The 17807-nt window shown below is 43.8% G+C and overlaps 1 protein-coding gene across 1 annotated transcript in view; it reads right to left on the reverse strand.

Moving 5' to 3' along the window:
• The window catches only part of LOC109508028 (neuron navigator 1-like), a 61389-nt gene that overhangs the window by 10537 nt on the left and 33045 nt on the right, over positions 1 to 17807 (reverse strand). Inside the window, 22 exon segments of the mRNA XM_019857827.1 lie at positions 508 to 676; positions 1745 to 1840; positions 1904 to 1995; positions 2073 to 2247; positions 2960 to 3116; positions 3191 to 3372; positions 3723 to 3731; positions 3881 to 4002; positions 4261 to 4372; positions 4552 to 4635; positions 6567 to 6575; positions 7584 to 7661; positions 8485 to 8508; positions 8754 to 8809; positions 9109 to 9279; positions 10524 to 10681; positions 11260 to 11301; positions 11393 to 11797; positions 13036 to 13431; positions 13433 to 13559; positions 15991 to 16291; positions 17168 to 17318. Coding sequence (XP_019713386.1) covers positions 508 to 676; positions 1745 to 1840; positions 1904 to 1995; positions 2073 to 2247; positions 2960 to 3116; positions 3191 to 3372; positions 3723 to 3731; positions 3881 to 4002; positions 4261 to 4372; positions 4552 to 4635; positions 6567 to 6575; positions 7584 to 7661; positions 8485 to 8508; positions 8754 to 8809; positions 9109 to 9279; positions 10524 to 10681; positions 11260 to 11301; positions 11393 to 11797; positions 13036 to 13431; positions 13433 to 13559; positions 15991 to 16291; positions 17168 to 17318 — 3116 coding nt within the window.

The raw sequence follows: 17807 nt of genomic DNA on the forward strand, positions 1-17807 counted from the left end.
TTGTCATGGATATATATTTTTAATTATTCTAAACGAATGTTACTATATAATTTTTAATGCAAGAGACCATACACAAACAATCCCCATTTTTTTTTTCGACTGTCATAATGGTGTGGGTGTTGTTTGCGTTTGTGTTAAGCTGACCAGGTAAAACCGACACAAGATTTTTACATCGTTTTGCTGTGTTCGTCCACAAAACATGTTTTTCAGGTCAGCACTGTAGAGTATATTAGTGGTCCAAGAAAAGTTGTTCAATGTGAAAAGTAATGATCGGTTCGGATGTACACTTGTCATAAATATTTGATTCTCGGCAACTTTTTATCAAAAGATTTGCCTGCATCAAAACAAGCACATTTGAGGGCTTGCATAAGAAACTTTAGCTGACCTAGTAAATTCTGGTACACGTTTGTTTAAAAACATACATGTAATGATAAAAACCACCCTCGTGCAAAAACAAAAACAAGAAAAAAAAAACTGGTCATCAATACTGCTCAATTGTATCTGTACCTTTGAGAGCCACGGTGATGCTGGTGGGACCTCGGGACATGCAGCGAGAGGGCTGCGTCTCTGGCGCCTCTCCTCCCAGCACCCTCTTGATGTGGCCCATGCTGTAGCTGTAGATGGAATCCGTCGAAAGGCCAAGACTGGAAGTGGGGTCCACTTTGGCAACATAAACCTGGAATGAATGACATGGCAATGAAGGCCAAGAAATGGCAAGAAAAGAAAGCAATCCAGAATGATAATGCTTGTTTATACATATGGCAGTGTCCCGGATAAAGTACAAAGGAAATACATACAGTATGTACATACCGTATGCCTCCTAGAGTCTGTGAGATGCTTACGGTGGAAATTGGAGCACAGAGGACATGGCCTGAGATTCAAACCCCGAACATCAGAACTGTGAGGCAGACGTGCTGACCACTGCTTCACCTGATTAGTTCACGATGACTGATAATACTGCGCTACTGACTCATTTTCGGGTAACAAAAATTGTTTCAGTCCCCAACCAAGGGCTTTGGGTCCCACGTTGTCTGCTTTAGAAATAGAACGATTTTTTTAGCAAGGGAAGAGTTGATGGATGGTAAACTTTGGACGAGTCGCCAGTCAATGGCAGGGCACTTTTAGACGGTCAGTCGTTGACGCTCACATTGGAACTTACAGTATGGACAATTTTGAGTCTCCAATGAATGTAAACTATGTTTTGAGAATGTGGAAGGATCTGGAAAATGGTGGAGAGTATGCACATTCCACACAGGATGGAGTCAAAATTCAAACTAAAGAACTATGAGTCAGATATGGTCATAGGTCAATATACATCGTATCCGGAAAGTACTGACAGCACGTCACTTTTTACATTATATAGCCTTGTTGAAACACTAATTAAATTTATTTTCTGATGCCGTTGAAAGGTGATTAGGCAAAAACTGCGGCAAGCTTGGGGCTTCATATTCAAAAAGACTCGAGGCCGTAAACCCAACATGTTATATGTCGGTATCATAAACAGAGGAGCCCCTGTCGTGTTAATGTTCGTCTCCCAGCATTCACACAATTGCAAATTCCTCAAACGTCAAAGGTAGGAGTTCATCTGGAGTTATTGCATATGTGTTTCCAGCACTGCTTGCGCTAGTAGGGACTCTTTACTCTTTCCTAAAATTAAACGCAACAGCTGATTTACAAACGTCAGTAAGCCGGTGGCACATTCTGCGCGTGGGCCAGGTCGTACTCAAAGAATAAGCGGTCTCACCTTGAAGGCCTGGCTGACAGCAGAGTCCAGCATGGGCCAGTCCATCCTGCCATTCACCCTGACGGTACCAAGGAAGAAGTCCTGCTGTTTCACCTCCTGCAAGGCAGGTGATGCACATGTATCACAGTGTCTACGGGGTGACAACAACGGCACACTTACATCTTTGAAGACGAGCAAATCTGCAACGCAAACCACCACCCTGACACGATGGTCATCTCGCTGCGAGGACAGACTGGCATAATCCATGGAATCTGTTGGAAGGAAACAACAATTGGATAGTTGACACAGGGACATTGATTAAACTGACATGACAGGGTTTGAACTATACCTGTACTGGTTCTTCTGGCATCACGCACTGCAACAGAGTGTCGTGGTGACAAGCTGGCGAGAGAAGTGAGACCTGAAGACTGGGAGACAGAACTGGAGGGTCCAGGAGACGGGCAGGGGGACAGGCCGCTTGTCTTCAGTTGGTCGTTCTCCACCTTGAGATTGTCCACTGTCTTCTGTTGGTATAAGAATACCTTATCAGTAAGATCTTATGTAAAGGAGAGTGAAGTCGAATATGTGATGGTAACTAAGGCTGGATTTTACAGTGCAAATGATACAATTTCTTTTTTTTTTCTCATTTCAAATGATGGTTCAAGTGATACAATTTCTTTTTTTTTTCTCATTTCAAATGAAAGTAAAAATTGGGTTATGAGTCATTGCAGCGTAAAGAGAAAACAAGGTACTGTATTGTAATCACGTGTCTTCCAAATGAGGAATAAAACCGAACATCATGATTCTGCTGATGTGAGTGGAGTATAAACACAGATACTGGATGCACTCCATCAATGCCAGCTTGACATCATCGTTGATGCGAAACCCATAACTGCCCACATAACAGGGAAACACATTGACAACCACCTGCTGTATATCTAAACCAGTGAAAGCATAGAAGATTAAATATAGCCTAAATATGCTACGCTAAAGATGTGTCCATCATTTAGGGAGTAAAATATTGCACAGTGACGAGTCAAGCAAGTATTTTAAATCAATCGGGGGAAGAGTAACACATGCGAGGATATAAAAATATAGCATCTGCATTTAATGTATGATACTCAACATTACCATCACCAGGGTATGTATGGTGAATTGCATTGGACCTTGAGTGGAGCCTTGAGGTTCTCCGTTCTATTATCAGCTTTAGGGCTGTAAAGCAAAATACATTTATACCTGCATGTTGGTCATGGTCTCCTGTAGCTGCTCCAGCTGATGGGCTGAGGTTAAAGCCTCCAGTCGGATGTCGGTCAGTTTGCGCTCCTTCTCCCACAGTTCCGAGCGAAGGTCAGACACAACCTTGTCATCCGCCACTTCGCTTCCCTCACAGAGCCTACGCATGTTTCGAGTGAAACTACTGCACTTTGTCTTCTGATTGTTAGGTATGTTCAGGAGAGGGAGCATTACCCAGATGATGACGCAGATGCTGAGGCTTTCATGGACGATGGCGGAGGATCAGCCCCAACGCGGTTGACTTTAGGTGAGGGTGGTACTGACGACTCCGGGGTGGCAATTTCCTCAATGTCGGCATAGGGCCCTGTTGGCTTAGCGCCCTTCTTGCTGAAAGCCTTGTTGAACGAGCTGCGTAACTGTTAAGGGAAGAAGGGATGACCCACTGTAGTTTTTACATCTGCTCAAGACAAAGTTAAGGTATTCCTCGATTTACAATGGTCCCAACATACATTTCAAGGTTAAAAATATCACAGAATCAACTAGTTTGTGCAGTGGGTTGCAAGAGAGTAAAATGGTTTCAATCAATCGCATAGACACCAAGTGCTTGATGCCACTATTTGCAGGGATACGGTACATATTCTGAGCAGATGCGATTTGACCTGTCTGGCTGCTGTAAACTGAACACCACGAGACAACATGCGCTTAGGGCCACAATGTGCAAGGGAAAAAAGGGAAGAGAAAGGGTTTACAAGACATCATAACTCACCTCATACACCTGAAATTAAAAATGGGTGGCGGCATGTGGGAGAGACAAGAGTGTTGCTTAATAGCAGGATCATGAACACATGCGGGAAAGATTCGGTTGGTTTGTCACGCGGTAAAAGTTGTCGTCATTTAATCTGAGTTGAATGCCTGCGTTCTCACCCAGCTCTTCTTCTTCTTCTTCTTGGCCTCCTGTTCCTTGAGGCTGCCCATGCTCGTGTGGCTGGCGGTGCTGGTGAGGCTGGAGAGACTTTCTGATGAGTTCTGACGATTTATCTGCAGTTCTGAATAGAATTGAAGCACAAGCGACACACATGTAGTTCTGGACAGCACTAGAAATGTCAATTCATACAGCTCACAAAGGTGAGCACAACCCTAAGCGTCTCATAACCTTTGATGGGACAACATTGAAGAAATGACACTTAAAATGTGTTAAATGTCAAGCTTGTCTAACAGTGTAAATTTACCATCCCAACAAAATGCTGTCAACAAAAGTGAGTACACACCTAAATTATTATTATTATTATTATTTTTTTTTGTACCTTTTGACACAATCTCGGAATTATTGAGAGCACCCTGAATGATGTCATGGGCCTCGGTGTTCTTAGTCTTCAGAATCTCGATGGTGTCCCTCAGGTCGTTCAGCTCAGAATCCTTGGGAGAGACAAAACACATCAGTGGTGACACGCCCAGTGTCATGACAAGTCACATTTAGCCATCCATCAAAACCAGCTCAAGGGTGTCAAAGGCAGAAAACACCCAGGATACTTTTGTATTTTGTTCCCAGATTTGCTTCCTATTATACACACGTATCGTAACATCATTTCACCCACCTTCTGTTCAGAGGAAGCTGACAAGGTCTGCAGGCGAGCCGTCATCAGTGCCAGGCTCTGTTCAAAAGCTGCGACCAGGTTAGCCTGTTTGACATGCATGGAGAGTTTCAATTCAGGTTCACCAGTTGCAACCAACAAGTCCACGAGATCAGAAAATGACTTCCAACAGCAGAAGAGGACAAATGGATATTGAGCGGTGGTGGATGGCGTGACAGATAATGATGTTGCACCGGAACTGGGCTCATGATGGGGTATAAAACACTACTCACAAAATGTGTGGTATGTTCGGCTTTTGGATGAAATTTCAGGGGAAACGTAAAATGCACTATAACATTTGCATGTGACCTCAATTTGAGCTGCTCCAAACTTTTTAATGGAGATGGTCAATGTGTCCATACTACCAAGAAGCTGAATGACAAAAATCTCAACAGCCGTTTGATCCATGAAAATTTCCAAGGATGTCGACGTCTTTACCTTTCTGTGACTCTTTCAGTCGCTCTTTATCACTGTTGCAATTTACTGATGACTGTGACACTCACTGCTCACTTCACTATGAGAACATCCTGTGGATGCCTCACAATGGGGAGGTGTGTTGTTCAATAGTTGATGTCAAAATGTGAAGGGCATAATAAAAAGACATATTCGAATATAACCAGGAGATGTATTGGTTGGCTTAGGGCTAAAAAACCCTGTTGTGATTTTTTTTTTTCTGGTCAGCTACTTGTTAGAGAACAGCAAGCTGTGCAAAAACTAAAGTTGCCACCTGTCCCATAAAATACGGAATCGTCCTTTAACCCTTTCATGCCCCAATAATGATAACCTGTAACCTGATAACACGATAGGCTGTCCACTGTAGTTACCGCTGTCCCTGAAAGGGTTAATTGGGAATGAAAATTTGCGCCTGGATTGGTTCAATCGGTTTGTTCTGTTTTTTTCCAAATTGTCTCAGCCGTCTGTCAGGCACAGACGTGAACACTGAATTGAACAATAATGAACTAAATAAAAGGCAGAAGATATTAAAGACGGCAACGTGGTATTGCCAGGTGGTACGCAGGCAGCCAATCCCCTTTGCGCTGCCGCTGCATTTTGCAATCTGCCATTTTTTTTAAATCTTTTCATTTTCGTTCACACAAGTGTTTAATTTTATTAGTTATCTTTATTACAGTAAAAGTGTCACCAGGCAGGCTTTGTTACAGATGTTACAGGACTCTACAGTATATGCATGTAATACAGTATGCTAAATTTCAGCCTAGTTCAGTCTACTGAAACTTGAACATGTTTACTGGGTTTTTTTTTTTCCTCCTAAAGTAAGGGTCTCCCCAGTTGACAGCACTTTATAGGCTATATAATTTAAGTTATTGTCCTCTTTCAATAAAAGTGTCCCCAGACAAGCTTTGTTTAATTGACAGCATTTTATATGTATACAATACAGCGGGCCAGGTCTATATGCTCAAGTGTTTCATAATTGTTCAGTGTTAAAGTACAAATCTTAGTCTGATTTACAGCACTTTTTTAATAGACTAGAGGCTATGCTCAGGTTCAGACTACTTCTGTCTATTAAAAAAAACAAAAAAACAAAAAATAAGGTTCATTGCTAATGAAGTATGTGTGAATGCCTTCCTTGCTGACCCGCCAAGTGACCCCAGGGCCCAGAGGCTAATATGACATGTTAAATAATGTCAATTAAATCAAAGTATTTTGTTTTTTCATAGGAAAAAAATTCATGCAATTCTATGCATTTCAGGGTTTTTGGGGAGCCAAACTCCTTTTTTGCCACAGCACCGTGAGGAGTGCCCCTTATTTCCAGATCTGAAAGGTGGCAACCCTAGCAAAAACAGTTGAACGAACTTTAGAGCAGGTCAAATGAAGTTCACCTTTTAGGTTCAAATTTTAACCAAAAGCCCAATATCCAGTATCCCTAACTTTTTGTGAGTCGTGTATAGTTTACATTTGTATCAACCAACAATTCCTATTTGAGATGCATGTTATTTCACTCAAGCGACAGTCCAACAAACCTGGCCTAACTGTTACACCCAACATCCACGGGAATGACCGGTTAGCGGGTAGTGGAGGGGGACGGGCAGCGAGCAGCAGGAAGCCCCCGAGTCAATTAGAGGCCAAGAGAAATAAAAGAGAGTACAGTGGTTGTTAGGCGTGGGAATAACGCACACACTGACACACATTCGAGGAGGTGTTATATTGATCAATTGCCGGGTTAGTGAAAAGAAGTGAAAAGCGTCAAAACAGGAAGGGAGTCAGCGTTAAATTGGTGTTAACAGCTGGATTTACACTGCAAGGTTCAAGTGTCCAATTCCGATTTAATGCTCATATCCTGCGCATTTGCTAAAAGGCACATAAATAAATCCACTAATATCAACAGCGGGTGGTGACAACAAAGAAATAAACAATAGTGCATTCAAATACAAATATTAAACATTACATCGTGTTTAGTTGGAGCAGGCTGACTCTTTGCTTCATTGATTTAAAAGTGGGTATAGGTTCTTGAATGATTAATGATAACATATGAATTTCATTCGAGCAAATTGATTTCAAAAGTGCATACTATCAAACTGGTCGCCCTCCGCATGAATCCGTCGCTAAGCAGGAGCTCTTATAGTTTCAAAAAGGTTGGAGACCTCTGATTTAGACATTTGTAGAGGTTTGCTTCCATCTGGTGGCTCCTACAGGCAATTATAAATATCAGTACTGTATACTGTAGTGGGGTCACAATGCACTCGCATTCAATTGGCAAATATCTACATTATTGATGTACAGATTCGGAAGGCCTGTGTCCGATCTGATACCACATTCCACTTGCCCCCCCCCCCCGCGCTTTTTATGCTGCCGTAACTCATTTCAGAATGGTGCCTTGACAGCAGGGAAAAAATGCATTCGTGTCACATGAATCACGCAGTGTAAATCAAGTCAGTGTGCTGTAAGTCCGGATAAGCAGCAGGTAAAGGTGGAAGAGGTGTTTGTTATCGTTTTAGAAAGAGAATAAGTCAAAGTCAAAGGGCCTTAGTCATACGTACGTTGGCTGACAGCTGCATGGTCAAGTCGGCGACTTTCTCCTGCGAGGATTCCAGCTCACGGCGCAGTTTGCGGATTTGCTGAGGACGAAAGATCACCCGTGGGCTCATTCAACAGCTATTTTTATTATTTGTAATTTTACATGGACCAAGGAACAGAACAAAAGTGATGCAGTGTTTTCTGTAGTCGTGATTATGTCACAAACAGTCTATTGTTACAAACATAAAAAACAAATTCACAGCATTGAGAAGGGCCACAATGAAAGTAAAGAAAATAACTATGGAAATGATACTGCACTCCAGTTAAGCAAAGTACCAAATGACAAATTTGTGTGCGTGTTTTGTTGTGTGTGTGTTTTTTTATGTTGGCTATGCCTCTTTTGTTTTTAATGACACGTTCCAAAAAGAATATTGTGGAAAACTAATTTTAACTTCAGTAATTCAAAACAAAAAGTGAAACTTGTCTCTTGTACAGATTCCCTTCACAGGGAGTAAAATATTTGGTCTTTTTTTTTCTTTTCCCCAATAAATGCCAGTACAGATCTATCTTACAGCTATCAAAAACCCAACATTCACCATCTTAAGAAATGGTAATTCTGAAAAGTATTTCTTTGTCTTTAAGAAGAACTCACCAAGTGAATGCTAGATTTAATTGGTTTTACATTTTATGACAGTTGAGAAAAAAAAAAAAACTTATCCTGGAAAGGGCATGTGGAAGTCCCACTGTACATACTGATGGGCAGAATTGAAATCCGAGCATGATGGTGGCTTTCAGAGAATGCTATGAAGTGTGAAAATGGCTTCTGTGTATGCTTTTGGTAGCGTTAATATCACATTTAAAACAACACAGCAACTGACAAATGGACCCGATCCAACAGAAAGTGACCCAGTTGCGATGCCTTACCTCCCCTTGGATCCTGTCCTCATTCTACAGAAGGTATCGCAAAAGCATGAAAATGAGAGAGGTAATTTGAGTAGAAGGTGTTAAAATTGCAGGAAACAAACGTCGACTTGGGCTCTTTGTGAATTTTTTTGGACTAAATAATAACCATAAACAGAGCAATATTAGAATATATGTAATATATCCTTTGCTGCAATTGCAAGTCATTGAAAGTGCTATCGTTCAAGTGGAAAGGCCTGCACATCATTTTGAGGAAAACAGAATTTACTCACCGAGGAGGAGTAGTTGGATGAAGCGGTGGAAGCTAAAGAGAGCACAGAGCCGTGGACTGCAAAAGGAGAAAAAGTATGACTCTAATATGTCAACCATATTTCGCATGATCAAACCCCCAATTAAAGAACTGCATAAGTAGCTTGTCACCCTGATTGATGACAATGCTCACTTTTGATTGACATAGTCAGAGGGGTATATTCATTTGGCTGCATGCATATTACAATTGGCTGAAAGTTGAGCCGTTTTCCGTCTCTTGTGATATACTGTAATTAAGCAAAGGCCTGATTATTGGGGGTCTCTGAAAAGTTATCCTTTTCCTCCTGCGCTAAAAATTGTTTTTTGTTCAAGGCTCACCATCATCTGCGGTTTCGCGGAAAGAGCCGGAGCGCATCATGCTTTTGGGCCTCTCCGCCAGCGACACGGTGCTGCCCAGGGGGGAGGAGCCGTAAAGCTCGCAGTCACCGGGGGGCCCAATGCTGTTGGAGCGCGATATCCTCGGTGTGCCGGAAGAAGAAATTGGGGCAACTATCACGAAAGAAAAAGAAAGGGACACATTGAGCAGAAAGTGGAGGGATACGGTTCACACAAAAGTCAGCAAAAGAGAAGAGTAAATGCTAAATTTAGCTTTGTTTGCTTTTTGCCTTTGTTACCCCAGTTGACACAGTTTATAATTGCGTCCTCTTTCTACAGCGCTTGTCCTACTTGAGATTGCGGGTAAACTGGGGACTATCCAAGCTCACTTCGTGTGAGTGTCAGGGTTAAGCCATGGATTGCTCATTAGCTAAGTGCAGGGCACATATAGACCAGCAAAATTTTACATTTACATGCTCACCTATGGAACATTTTTATCAGTGAATCGAACACATGTGTTTTAAATGTGGGAGGAAGCCAGAGTACTTGAAGAAGTTCTTAATTATTCATCGTATCAGGACATTTCGGAGAGTTTCATGTACAGCACTTTGTATGCAGCGATAGCTGTTTGAAAGTGCTTTAATAAATACAGTTGAGTTGAGTTGAGTTTCATTCTCACAACTTTATGGGCACAATGGAGGAAAGTCATTTTCTCTCTCTGCCCCAGTGTACAAAGCAGTGGCGGATGCTGGTGTGTCAAGGAGGGGGAAGCTCAATTTCGGCCTACATCATAAAATGTGTCCGTTTATTTATACGTGAATTCAACTCTCCGTTCCTTTTCAAGAAAAAGATCTGTGACCCTGTCATACCAACAAGGTGACTTTTCCAGAGTCTTAACTGTGGTGATATAAGTCAGTCTGCGAACACAAGCAACTACAATAAAACATACCAGAAATAAAACATTAAGCTGTCGCAAGTCGTTTTAAACCAAGAGAGTGTCGCTAAGATTATTAGAAGAAGTCTCCAGTTCAACTCAGAACAGAATGAGAATTGAAAAATGCTCCCACGATGCCGACACCAAAAGATCGGTGATTGGCTCATTTTGCTGTCAATCAAAAAGAGATTCAGCCTCAGAGAGATCATCCAATCATCATGCAGAAAAGCTGAGCGTCCGGGCCATCCCATAAACGCCCACACTGTCCACAGACTCCCAGAAACGCATATTTAGTCAATGACATGTACACACAATTGTATGTACACCCATATATTTGATCACTTATTTTTTGACATTTTAGGGGAAGCTGAGCTTCCCTTGCGGTCTTAGACCAATCGCCTCTGGTACAAAGCAAGGGATAGAACACGATTCAGTACTTGTAAAAAGTGCCACTGTGTTGAGGTGGAGGTAATGGGTCACTCACCCACGTTGGTGAGAGGAGCTTTGGTGGCGGACAGGAGGTGGATGGTGCGGGTTGGCGACGGCAGCTGAGGCGGGCTGTTGCGCTCGGACGTCGCGTTGTGCGAGTGGCGTCGCCCCGGTTTCATGCCGTCGCTTTCCGACAGGCTCGAGCTGCAGCGTCTTGGGGAGAAAAGAGCGGTCGCTTCAGGGTCAAGCACCACGACACGCAACAGTAACGTGTGATGACAGGGGTCCTCGGTTCACGACGGAGTTCCGGATAGGTATGAGAGGTGGAACGTCTGTGTCTCTAAATCAGTGATAGCCATACGTGTGAAGTCATCCAATTTCGATTGATTGGTTTGAAAATTAATATTCGTTTCCATACTTCAAATAATAAAATTTTGGTCATCTCTCTAAGGACAGCCTGAAGTATGAAATAATCCTCCACTAGGTGGCACAATAAACCTGTGTTTCCACCTGTTACCATTCATAAAAGAGCAGAAAAGCTTCGTGTTCAAATGAACAGGCCCAAATTCCACACCAGATAAGTCACCATTAGTTCAGTACAATATATTTACTTTCTGTAATACGTTCAACTTGCCAGTGTACTGTGGGATGGATCTTAAAGTAGGTTTCTTGGATGAATAACGTTTGAAAAACACTGCCCAAACCTATGCTAAAGCAGTATTTAAGTCTGAATCACGGTAAAAACCTTCTGGGACCATCGTACACCGAGGACCACATGTATATGAACATACTCTAAGCCTTTCTTTGGCAAGGTGTTCCTATCGGTCTGCAACCTGTGGAAAGAAAGCAGAAGAAATCGGTATCAATTCAAACAAACTAACAAACTAAAACACTCCTTCCAATGGTCATTGGGATGCCACTAACCCTTCTGAGAGGTTGAGAGATGTCCTGCTCCCGGCGCCCCAGGTCCCCACTCCCCTCTCACTACCCTGCGACTCTTTGGGGCTAAACCTGGCTCGAGAGGGCACACTCATCTGCAGGGGCAAAGACTCCATGCTGCGGTGCATAGTTGACAGTTTGGGATATAGCAGGGGCGAACCTCCCAGGCTGTCACTTGTATATGAGCCGGAAGAGTCGATGTGCAGCACGGGCGCCGGGCTGGGCGTCAGACGGGTTGTTGAGTGGGAGGAAGCCAGGTCTTGGAGCTTTGAGTATGGGGGGACTTTGGGAGGGAGGTCCTGAATGGTCACGCAGGAGTCCAGGCTGTTGGAGTTGACCTTGTCCAGGTGAGCTAAACTCGGTGGACGTCCCAACGACTTGACTAACATCCTAAAGGAAGAAGACACGAGCAGCAAAATAAGTCATACAGCAACCGCATCCCCTCATTTAATGGACTTATCTGATTGAGGATTGCATAGGAACTGTAGACTATACCATCTAACCGAAAAACAGATTACAACCAGGACTGGTCACGAGGTTTTAAACATGGAGCAGGAATTATTTATCCCTAAATGACAGTTAGCTCTGTGAATCACAACTTTACCAATGACCATAACCGAGCAATATACAATTTTGCATGCTGTAGATACAGGTTACAGTGTGTCATTAGATTTGTCCCACAATTATAAGCACGAAAGGGGAAATTTTGAGCACAAAGGCACTTTGTGATCACAGCCAAGTCGCCAAGTGCTCGTCTACCAGAAGAAGGAGAAGCCGCTTGACACACACAGAAGTTTGCACACACACACATGTATGGTTGTGGTGTACACACCGAACCGAAGTGTGGATTAATTTGTTAAAAAAAAAAAAAAAGACCAGCCACGTCAGTGTAACTCTTGCAGTGAGATGATATTGAGCAAACTAAGACCTCGAGATGGATCGACAGGTCTTTGACGTGCTAGCTCCGGTGCTTTTTTTAGCCAGTCGGGTAAAACAATAACATGTCTTTAAAGTAGACACAAGGCAGTTGCTCAACTGCATGTACTCCAGGAGTCTATGAATTTGCTCCACGAATGAATCTTAATCTAACTGTATCAATGATGGTTTGTAGCATCTTCAACAGGTAAGCAACTGCTCAACATTGCACATGACACCGCATTGCAATGCAAGCAAAAATAATGGACGTTCCGTGAAAATTAATTTTACCGCCTGTTATTTTGAATGGTATTCTTCCCTCTGGTTGGTTGAGTTTTATTTTATCTTTAATCAATGTTTTTTTTTCTTAGTTTAAATACGTTAAAAAAAATAAATCAATATATAGTAAATGTTGAAATATCTTGATACATTTTTAGGCCATATGGCCCAACCCTAACACAACGCAACAATAGACATACAATCATTCGCACTCACATTCATACCTATGGTCAGTTTCAAGTCTTCAATGAACATGCAATCTTATTTTTGGAACGTGAGGGCACCCTCCTGTCGCGTGAATCCATGAAATCTGTATTGACTTACCACAGTTTGCACAGTCACATCTCGATTCTGTGAACAATTCAAATGCATCTCCAATGCTATCCTCTCATCTAAACAAGTAACAAGATGCCTTAAGGGCGAGATGGCAGCACCTGGGCGTGGTGGGCGATGACAGTTCGGGATATTTGCTGCTGCTGGTCCGTCTCAGGCTGTGCAGTTTCAACATGGATTCTCGCGAGGATTCGGATGGAACCTCATCTCCTTTCAGGGAAGAACAGTCCACGTCCATATCGGCGCACACGGCTTTGGCCCTGGCCTTCTCCTTCTCCCGGTCGGTCTGGTTCACCGGGACAACCATGGTCCGATTTGACATTTTGCTGCTCAAACTTGTAGGTTCTTTTACTCTGGGGCTCGCTGAGGCCATGCTGACTGGCTTCAGGGTCAGCAGACTCGCGTCCAGAGTGCCACTGACGGGTCGGGACGCGGGGCGACCGATGACGCTGAGCGTGCTGGACTTTGCGGGTCGAGGAAGGCTGCGGTACTGGATTGACTAAACCAGACGGGGGCTTTCGCGTATCCACGTGATGATCCCGGCCGGCGTCGGAACGTGACCGTTGGAGACCCGCCGTCTTGATGGAAATCTTGGATTTGTCCTGCGGCTTGTCATTTTTTGGCGCTGCAGAGAGGAAACAATTCGGACAGAAAGTTTAAAGGCCATCAAAATGATGAATTCGATGAAAGCGCATAGAACCTTTGCACTCCAGCCAAGTTACACTATCAGCAGACACATCTGTGTTTACTCGGGGGAACTTTTATGTGCCTCACGTGTGAATCACTGCCAGACTTTTGATTCATAAAAGGTAAAAATATAAGTCTCTGTTTTTAAAGTCAACGTAAAATCCAATATGGGCACATAATCAAAGACAACTGGAGTCACTTTTTTTTAAATTTAATTTTTTCTTTGTACTTTTTTTATTTATCTGAGTACAGATCTGAGTAGTGAATGGGTTTTAGCTGAGTCCTGACATGTTTTCGAAAAAATGTCGAAAGTATTTGGCCTTTTCACTCAATATTTCATCGGTATTATTTAGTGTTGCATTTGTGAACCCTTGAGATTTAATGTAAATTCTTTATCAGACACTCATTAAAATACAGCGGACATCGATCCATTTTCTTTCGTTTCTTTCATTTCTAGCATTTGTCTTTACTCGGGTCATATGAACTGGAGCCTATCCAAGACGACTTTGGGTGAGTGGCAGAACCTGGACTGTTTGTTAACAAATCACACCCAACATAGAGTACGGACAAACAAACATGCACGCTCACAGTCACAACTATGGAAAATTTTAATTCTTTTATGAAACTAAGTTCCGCAGCCGAACCCAACTGGATTGGACCACTGTGAACGGTTGCTGACACACACTCACGGATTGAGCGATAGAGCCCTGCACAAACTACGATGCCGTATCGAGTTATGAGACGCCACATACTGTATTTTCCACAGCATGACGTTTATTGAACCACAAAACCATGGTGAGATTGTCAAGAAAGAAGTGGGTTGCCATCAAGAGAGACTGCTGCTTTGTGTTTAGTGACAGCCTATCCCAGCCGTCTTCAGGGCAGTAGGCGGGGGACACCCTGAACCGGTTGCCAGCCAATCACAGGGCACACAGAGACAAACAACCATCCGCGCTAGCACCCACACCCAGGGACAATCTGGAGTGCTCAATCAGCCTGCCATGCATGTTTTTGAAATGTGGGAGGAAACCGGAGTACCCGGAGAAAACCCACGCAGGCCCGGGAGAACATGCAAACTCCACAGACACTCATTAAAATACAGCGGACATCGATCCATTTTCTTTCGTTTCTTTCATTTCTAGCATTTGTCTTTACTCGGGTCATATGAACTGGAGCCTATCCAAGACGACTTTGGGTGAGTGGCAGAACCTGGACTGTTTGTTAACAAATCACACCCAACATAGAGTACGGACAAACAAACATGCACGCTCACAGTCACAACTATGGAAAATTTTAATTCTTTTATGAAACTAAGTTCCGCAGCCGAACCCAACTGGATTGGACCACTGTGAACGGTTGCTGACACACACTCACGGATTGAGCGATAGAGCCCTGCACAAACTACGATGCCGTATCGAGTTATGAGACGCCACATACTGTATTTTCCACAGCATGACGTTTATTGAACCACAAAACCATGGTGAGATTGTCAAGAAAGAAGTGGGTTGCCATCAAGAGAGACTGCTGCTTTGTGTTTAGTGACAGCCTATCCCAGCCGTCTTCAGGGCAGTAGGCGGGGGACACCCTGAACCGGTTGCCAGCCAATCACAGGGCACACAGAGACAAACAACCATCCGCGCTAGCACCCACACCCAGGGACAATCTGGAGTGCTCAATCAGCCTGCCATGCATGTTTTTGAAATGTGGGAGGAAACCGGAGTACCCGGAGAAAACCCACGCAGGCCCGGGGAGAACATGCAAACTCCACACAGGGAGGCCGGAGCTGGAATTGAACCCGGTACCTCTGCACAGTGAGGTCGACGCGCTAACCACTGGACCACCATGTATGTATACAGTATACACTGTATTTGTCGGGCTTGCCGACGGCCGGCTGGATCTCACTTGTTTAGAACCTGGGAACAGATTTTTGTATGTGAAAGCTCCTGTTCGTTTTTGAGTGGCTGTTACGTTTGTGATGTTGCAACACCGTGCACCAAAACGAGTGGCCTACCATCAGCATCTCACCACAACTAGTAGCTAAATCCCGCACACTGGACAACAGTTCAGTGAGGATGGACCACGTGGCTCAGTGTGTGACGGCTTTAACAAGCACGCTTTTGGAAAGTGGGAGAAAGCTAGAGTACAGAGAGAAAACCCATGCAAGCACGGAGAAACTGTGAGAAAGATGTGTCAATCACGAGCTACACTTTCACCCTCCATTCAACTTTATTTCGTGATTAGTGACAATAAAACACCACACACTCATTTTTAAGTCAACAAAAATTCCCAACAAAGGGCTGTGAGTCCCACTTTCTCCACTCTACAAATGAGATCTATTTTTTAGCAAACCATGACATGATGGTTCTCACCTGCCAGCTTCAGCATGCTCTGTGACGTGTGGGTGATAGGTGAGGTGACCCCCACCGGAGGATTCCGACTCTTCTTAAAGCTTCCCGACGCAGCCAGACGTTGGGGCTTCCTGGCTTCCTCTTTGACGCTCAGCTCGTCGCTCAGACTTGGCGGCTTCTTCCTCCACTTGCTCGGCGCTTCTGTCTTGAGACTACCCGTGTCGTACCCGCACGCGTCCAGCTTGCGGCCCGCCTTGCCGTCCTCACTGTACCAGGAGAGTCCGCTCTCCACGAGGGAGCGCTTCTCAGCGTCGGTCCGGAGCTGCTGCGAAAGGAGAGGCGCAGTGAGGATAACAATCGCGTGCCGTCTGCTATCTCCCACCGACTGCACTGCGAGTTGTAATCTTTGTTTCATCTCAGCTGCATTCCAGAGGCAAAGAAGAAAAGATAAATCAACTGCCCCGAGCAGTGGAAGGGAAAACAACGACAAGGATAGAAACCCCCAAACTATTGTAGATTTATGGCAGACATATGCACCATTTACTTTTTAAATGCTAACATACAAATAGTTGGCTCTCTTGGTTGCCTGCCCACACATTAGGTGTGAAATTAAACACCATTTTGTGTTTGGTGATATGTCTACGCACCACATACAGTCCACATGTTGCGTCTGAACTGTTGCATCCACAAGTTGTAATGCAATAATAAAATTCGTAGAGTACATTTTACTCTGATTAAGGAAACTCATACTCTGAAAAAGACAGAGTAAACATTTACATTTGGAAGAGCGTAAAAAGTAGATTTTAAGCTGCTGAGAGTAGGAGCCTCACGTACTCTGAGTGAAGAGATTTTGATCCATTCTGAAGATTTACTCACACTTTAGTGGTGGGGGAAGGTGTTTGTACTCCAAAATGTTTATATCCCAACTCAATTAGACGATTAAAATTGTGGCTATATAAAAATTACTCCACCCATTTTACTGTTTTGGTAGATTTGTTAATGCAAGCAGGATTTGCCATTGGCCCATCTGTAAGATTTCTTTGCAAAACAATGTGAAAATGTTTCCACTCACGTTGTCGATTTGTTAACAGGAATCAATGAAGCTTGTCGCTTCATTAATCGATGCAATCGAATAAGATCCCAGCCCGAGGTCAAATGGTTACATGTTGCTGTTTTAAATACAGTTTTTCCAGCTCACCATGATGGAAGAGTTGCGTCTGGATCCCAGTGGCGTGTTCGGGAGCGAGTTGAGGGACGAGCTGGCGTTGAACTCCTCTGAGCTGAGGTTATCCGAGACCTCGCCGTCACCATCACTGAGTCCGCTGCTGATGGAGCTGCTTTCATCCCAGCTGAAAGGAAGAACCAAAATATATATAAAGCTAATGACGACCAAATGATGGCCAGATCAGTCGAGGCGATGAATCCTGATGTTAGCTGGAGGAAAAAAGAAAAGAGTCCGACTAATGTATACGGGTGATTTTGCTCATTCCTGACCTTTTATTTTAGCCTTTATAAACAGTTGCTTTAATGAAAACTTTTCCGGGGTGCGCCGCTGAATCACGCCTGATTTAAAAAAGACCTCTGACGGGTTCATGGTGAGTTCAGGGTCTGGTCCGGGTGAAGGAAAAGTGGAGTGACAGCACCACTCCCCATCATCCCCCTGTCAACCTCCTGCGTCGCCTTGAAACAGATGCTGCCTCATCGGGCCTGGTGCCCACGAAGTGAAAACAGACTTCCCTGTGTGGGGCCACGGGTGCCTGAGTCAAACGAACTGTACAGAGTTAAACAACTCCGCCTGGAGGTAAATATTAAAAGGAAAAAAAAAAAAAACGCCTTCA

This window comes from Hippocampus comes, unplaced genomic scaffold, assembly GCF_001891065.2.
Source record: "Hippocampus comes isolate QL1 unplaced genomic scaffold, H_comes_QL1_v1.1 scaffold17, whole genome shotgun sequence".
NCBI classification, from domain to species: Eukaryota; Metazoa; Chordata; class Actinopteri; order Syngnathiformes; family Syngnathidae; genus Hippocampus; species Hippocampus comes.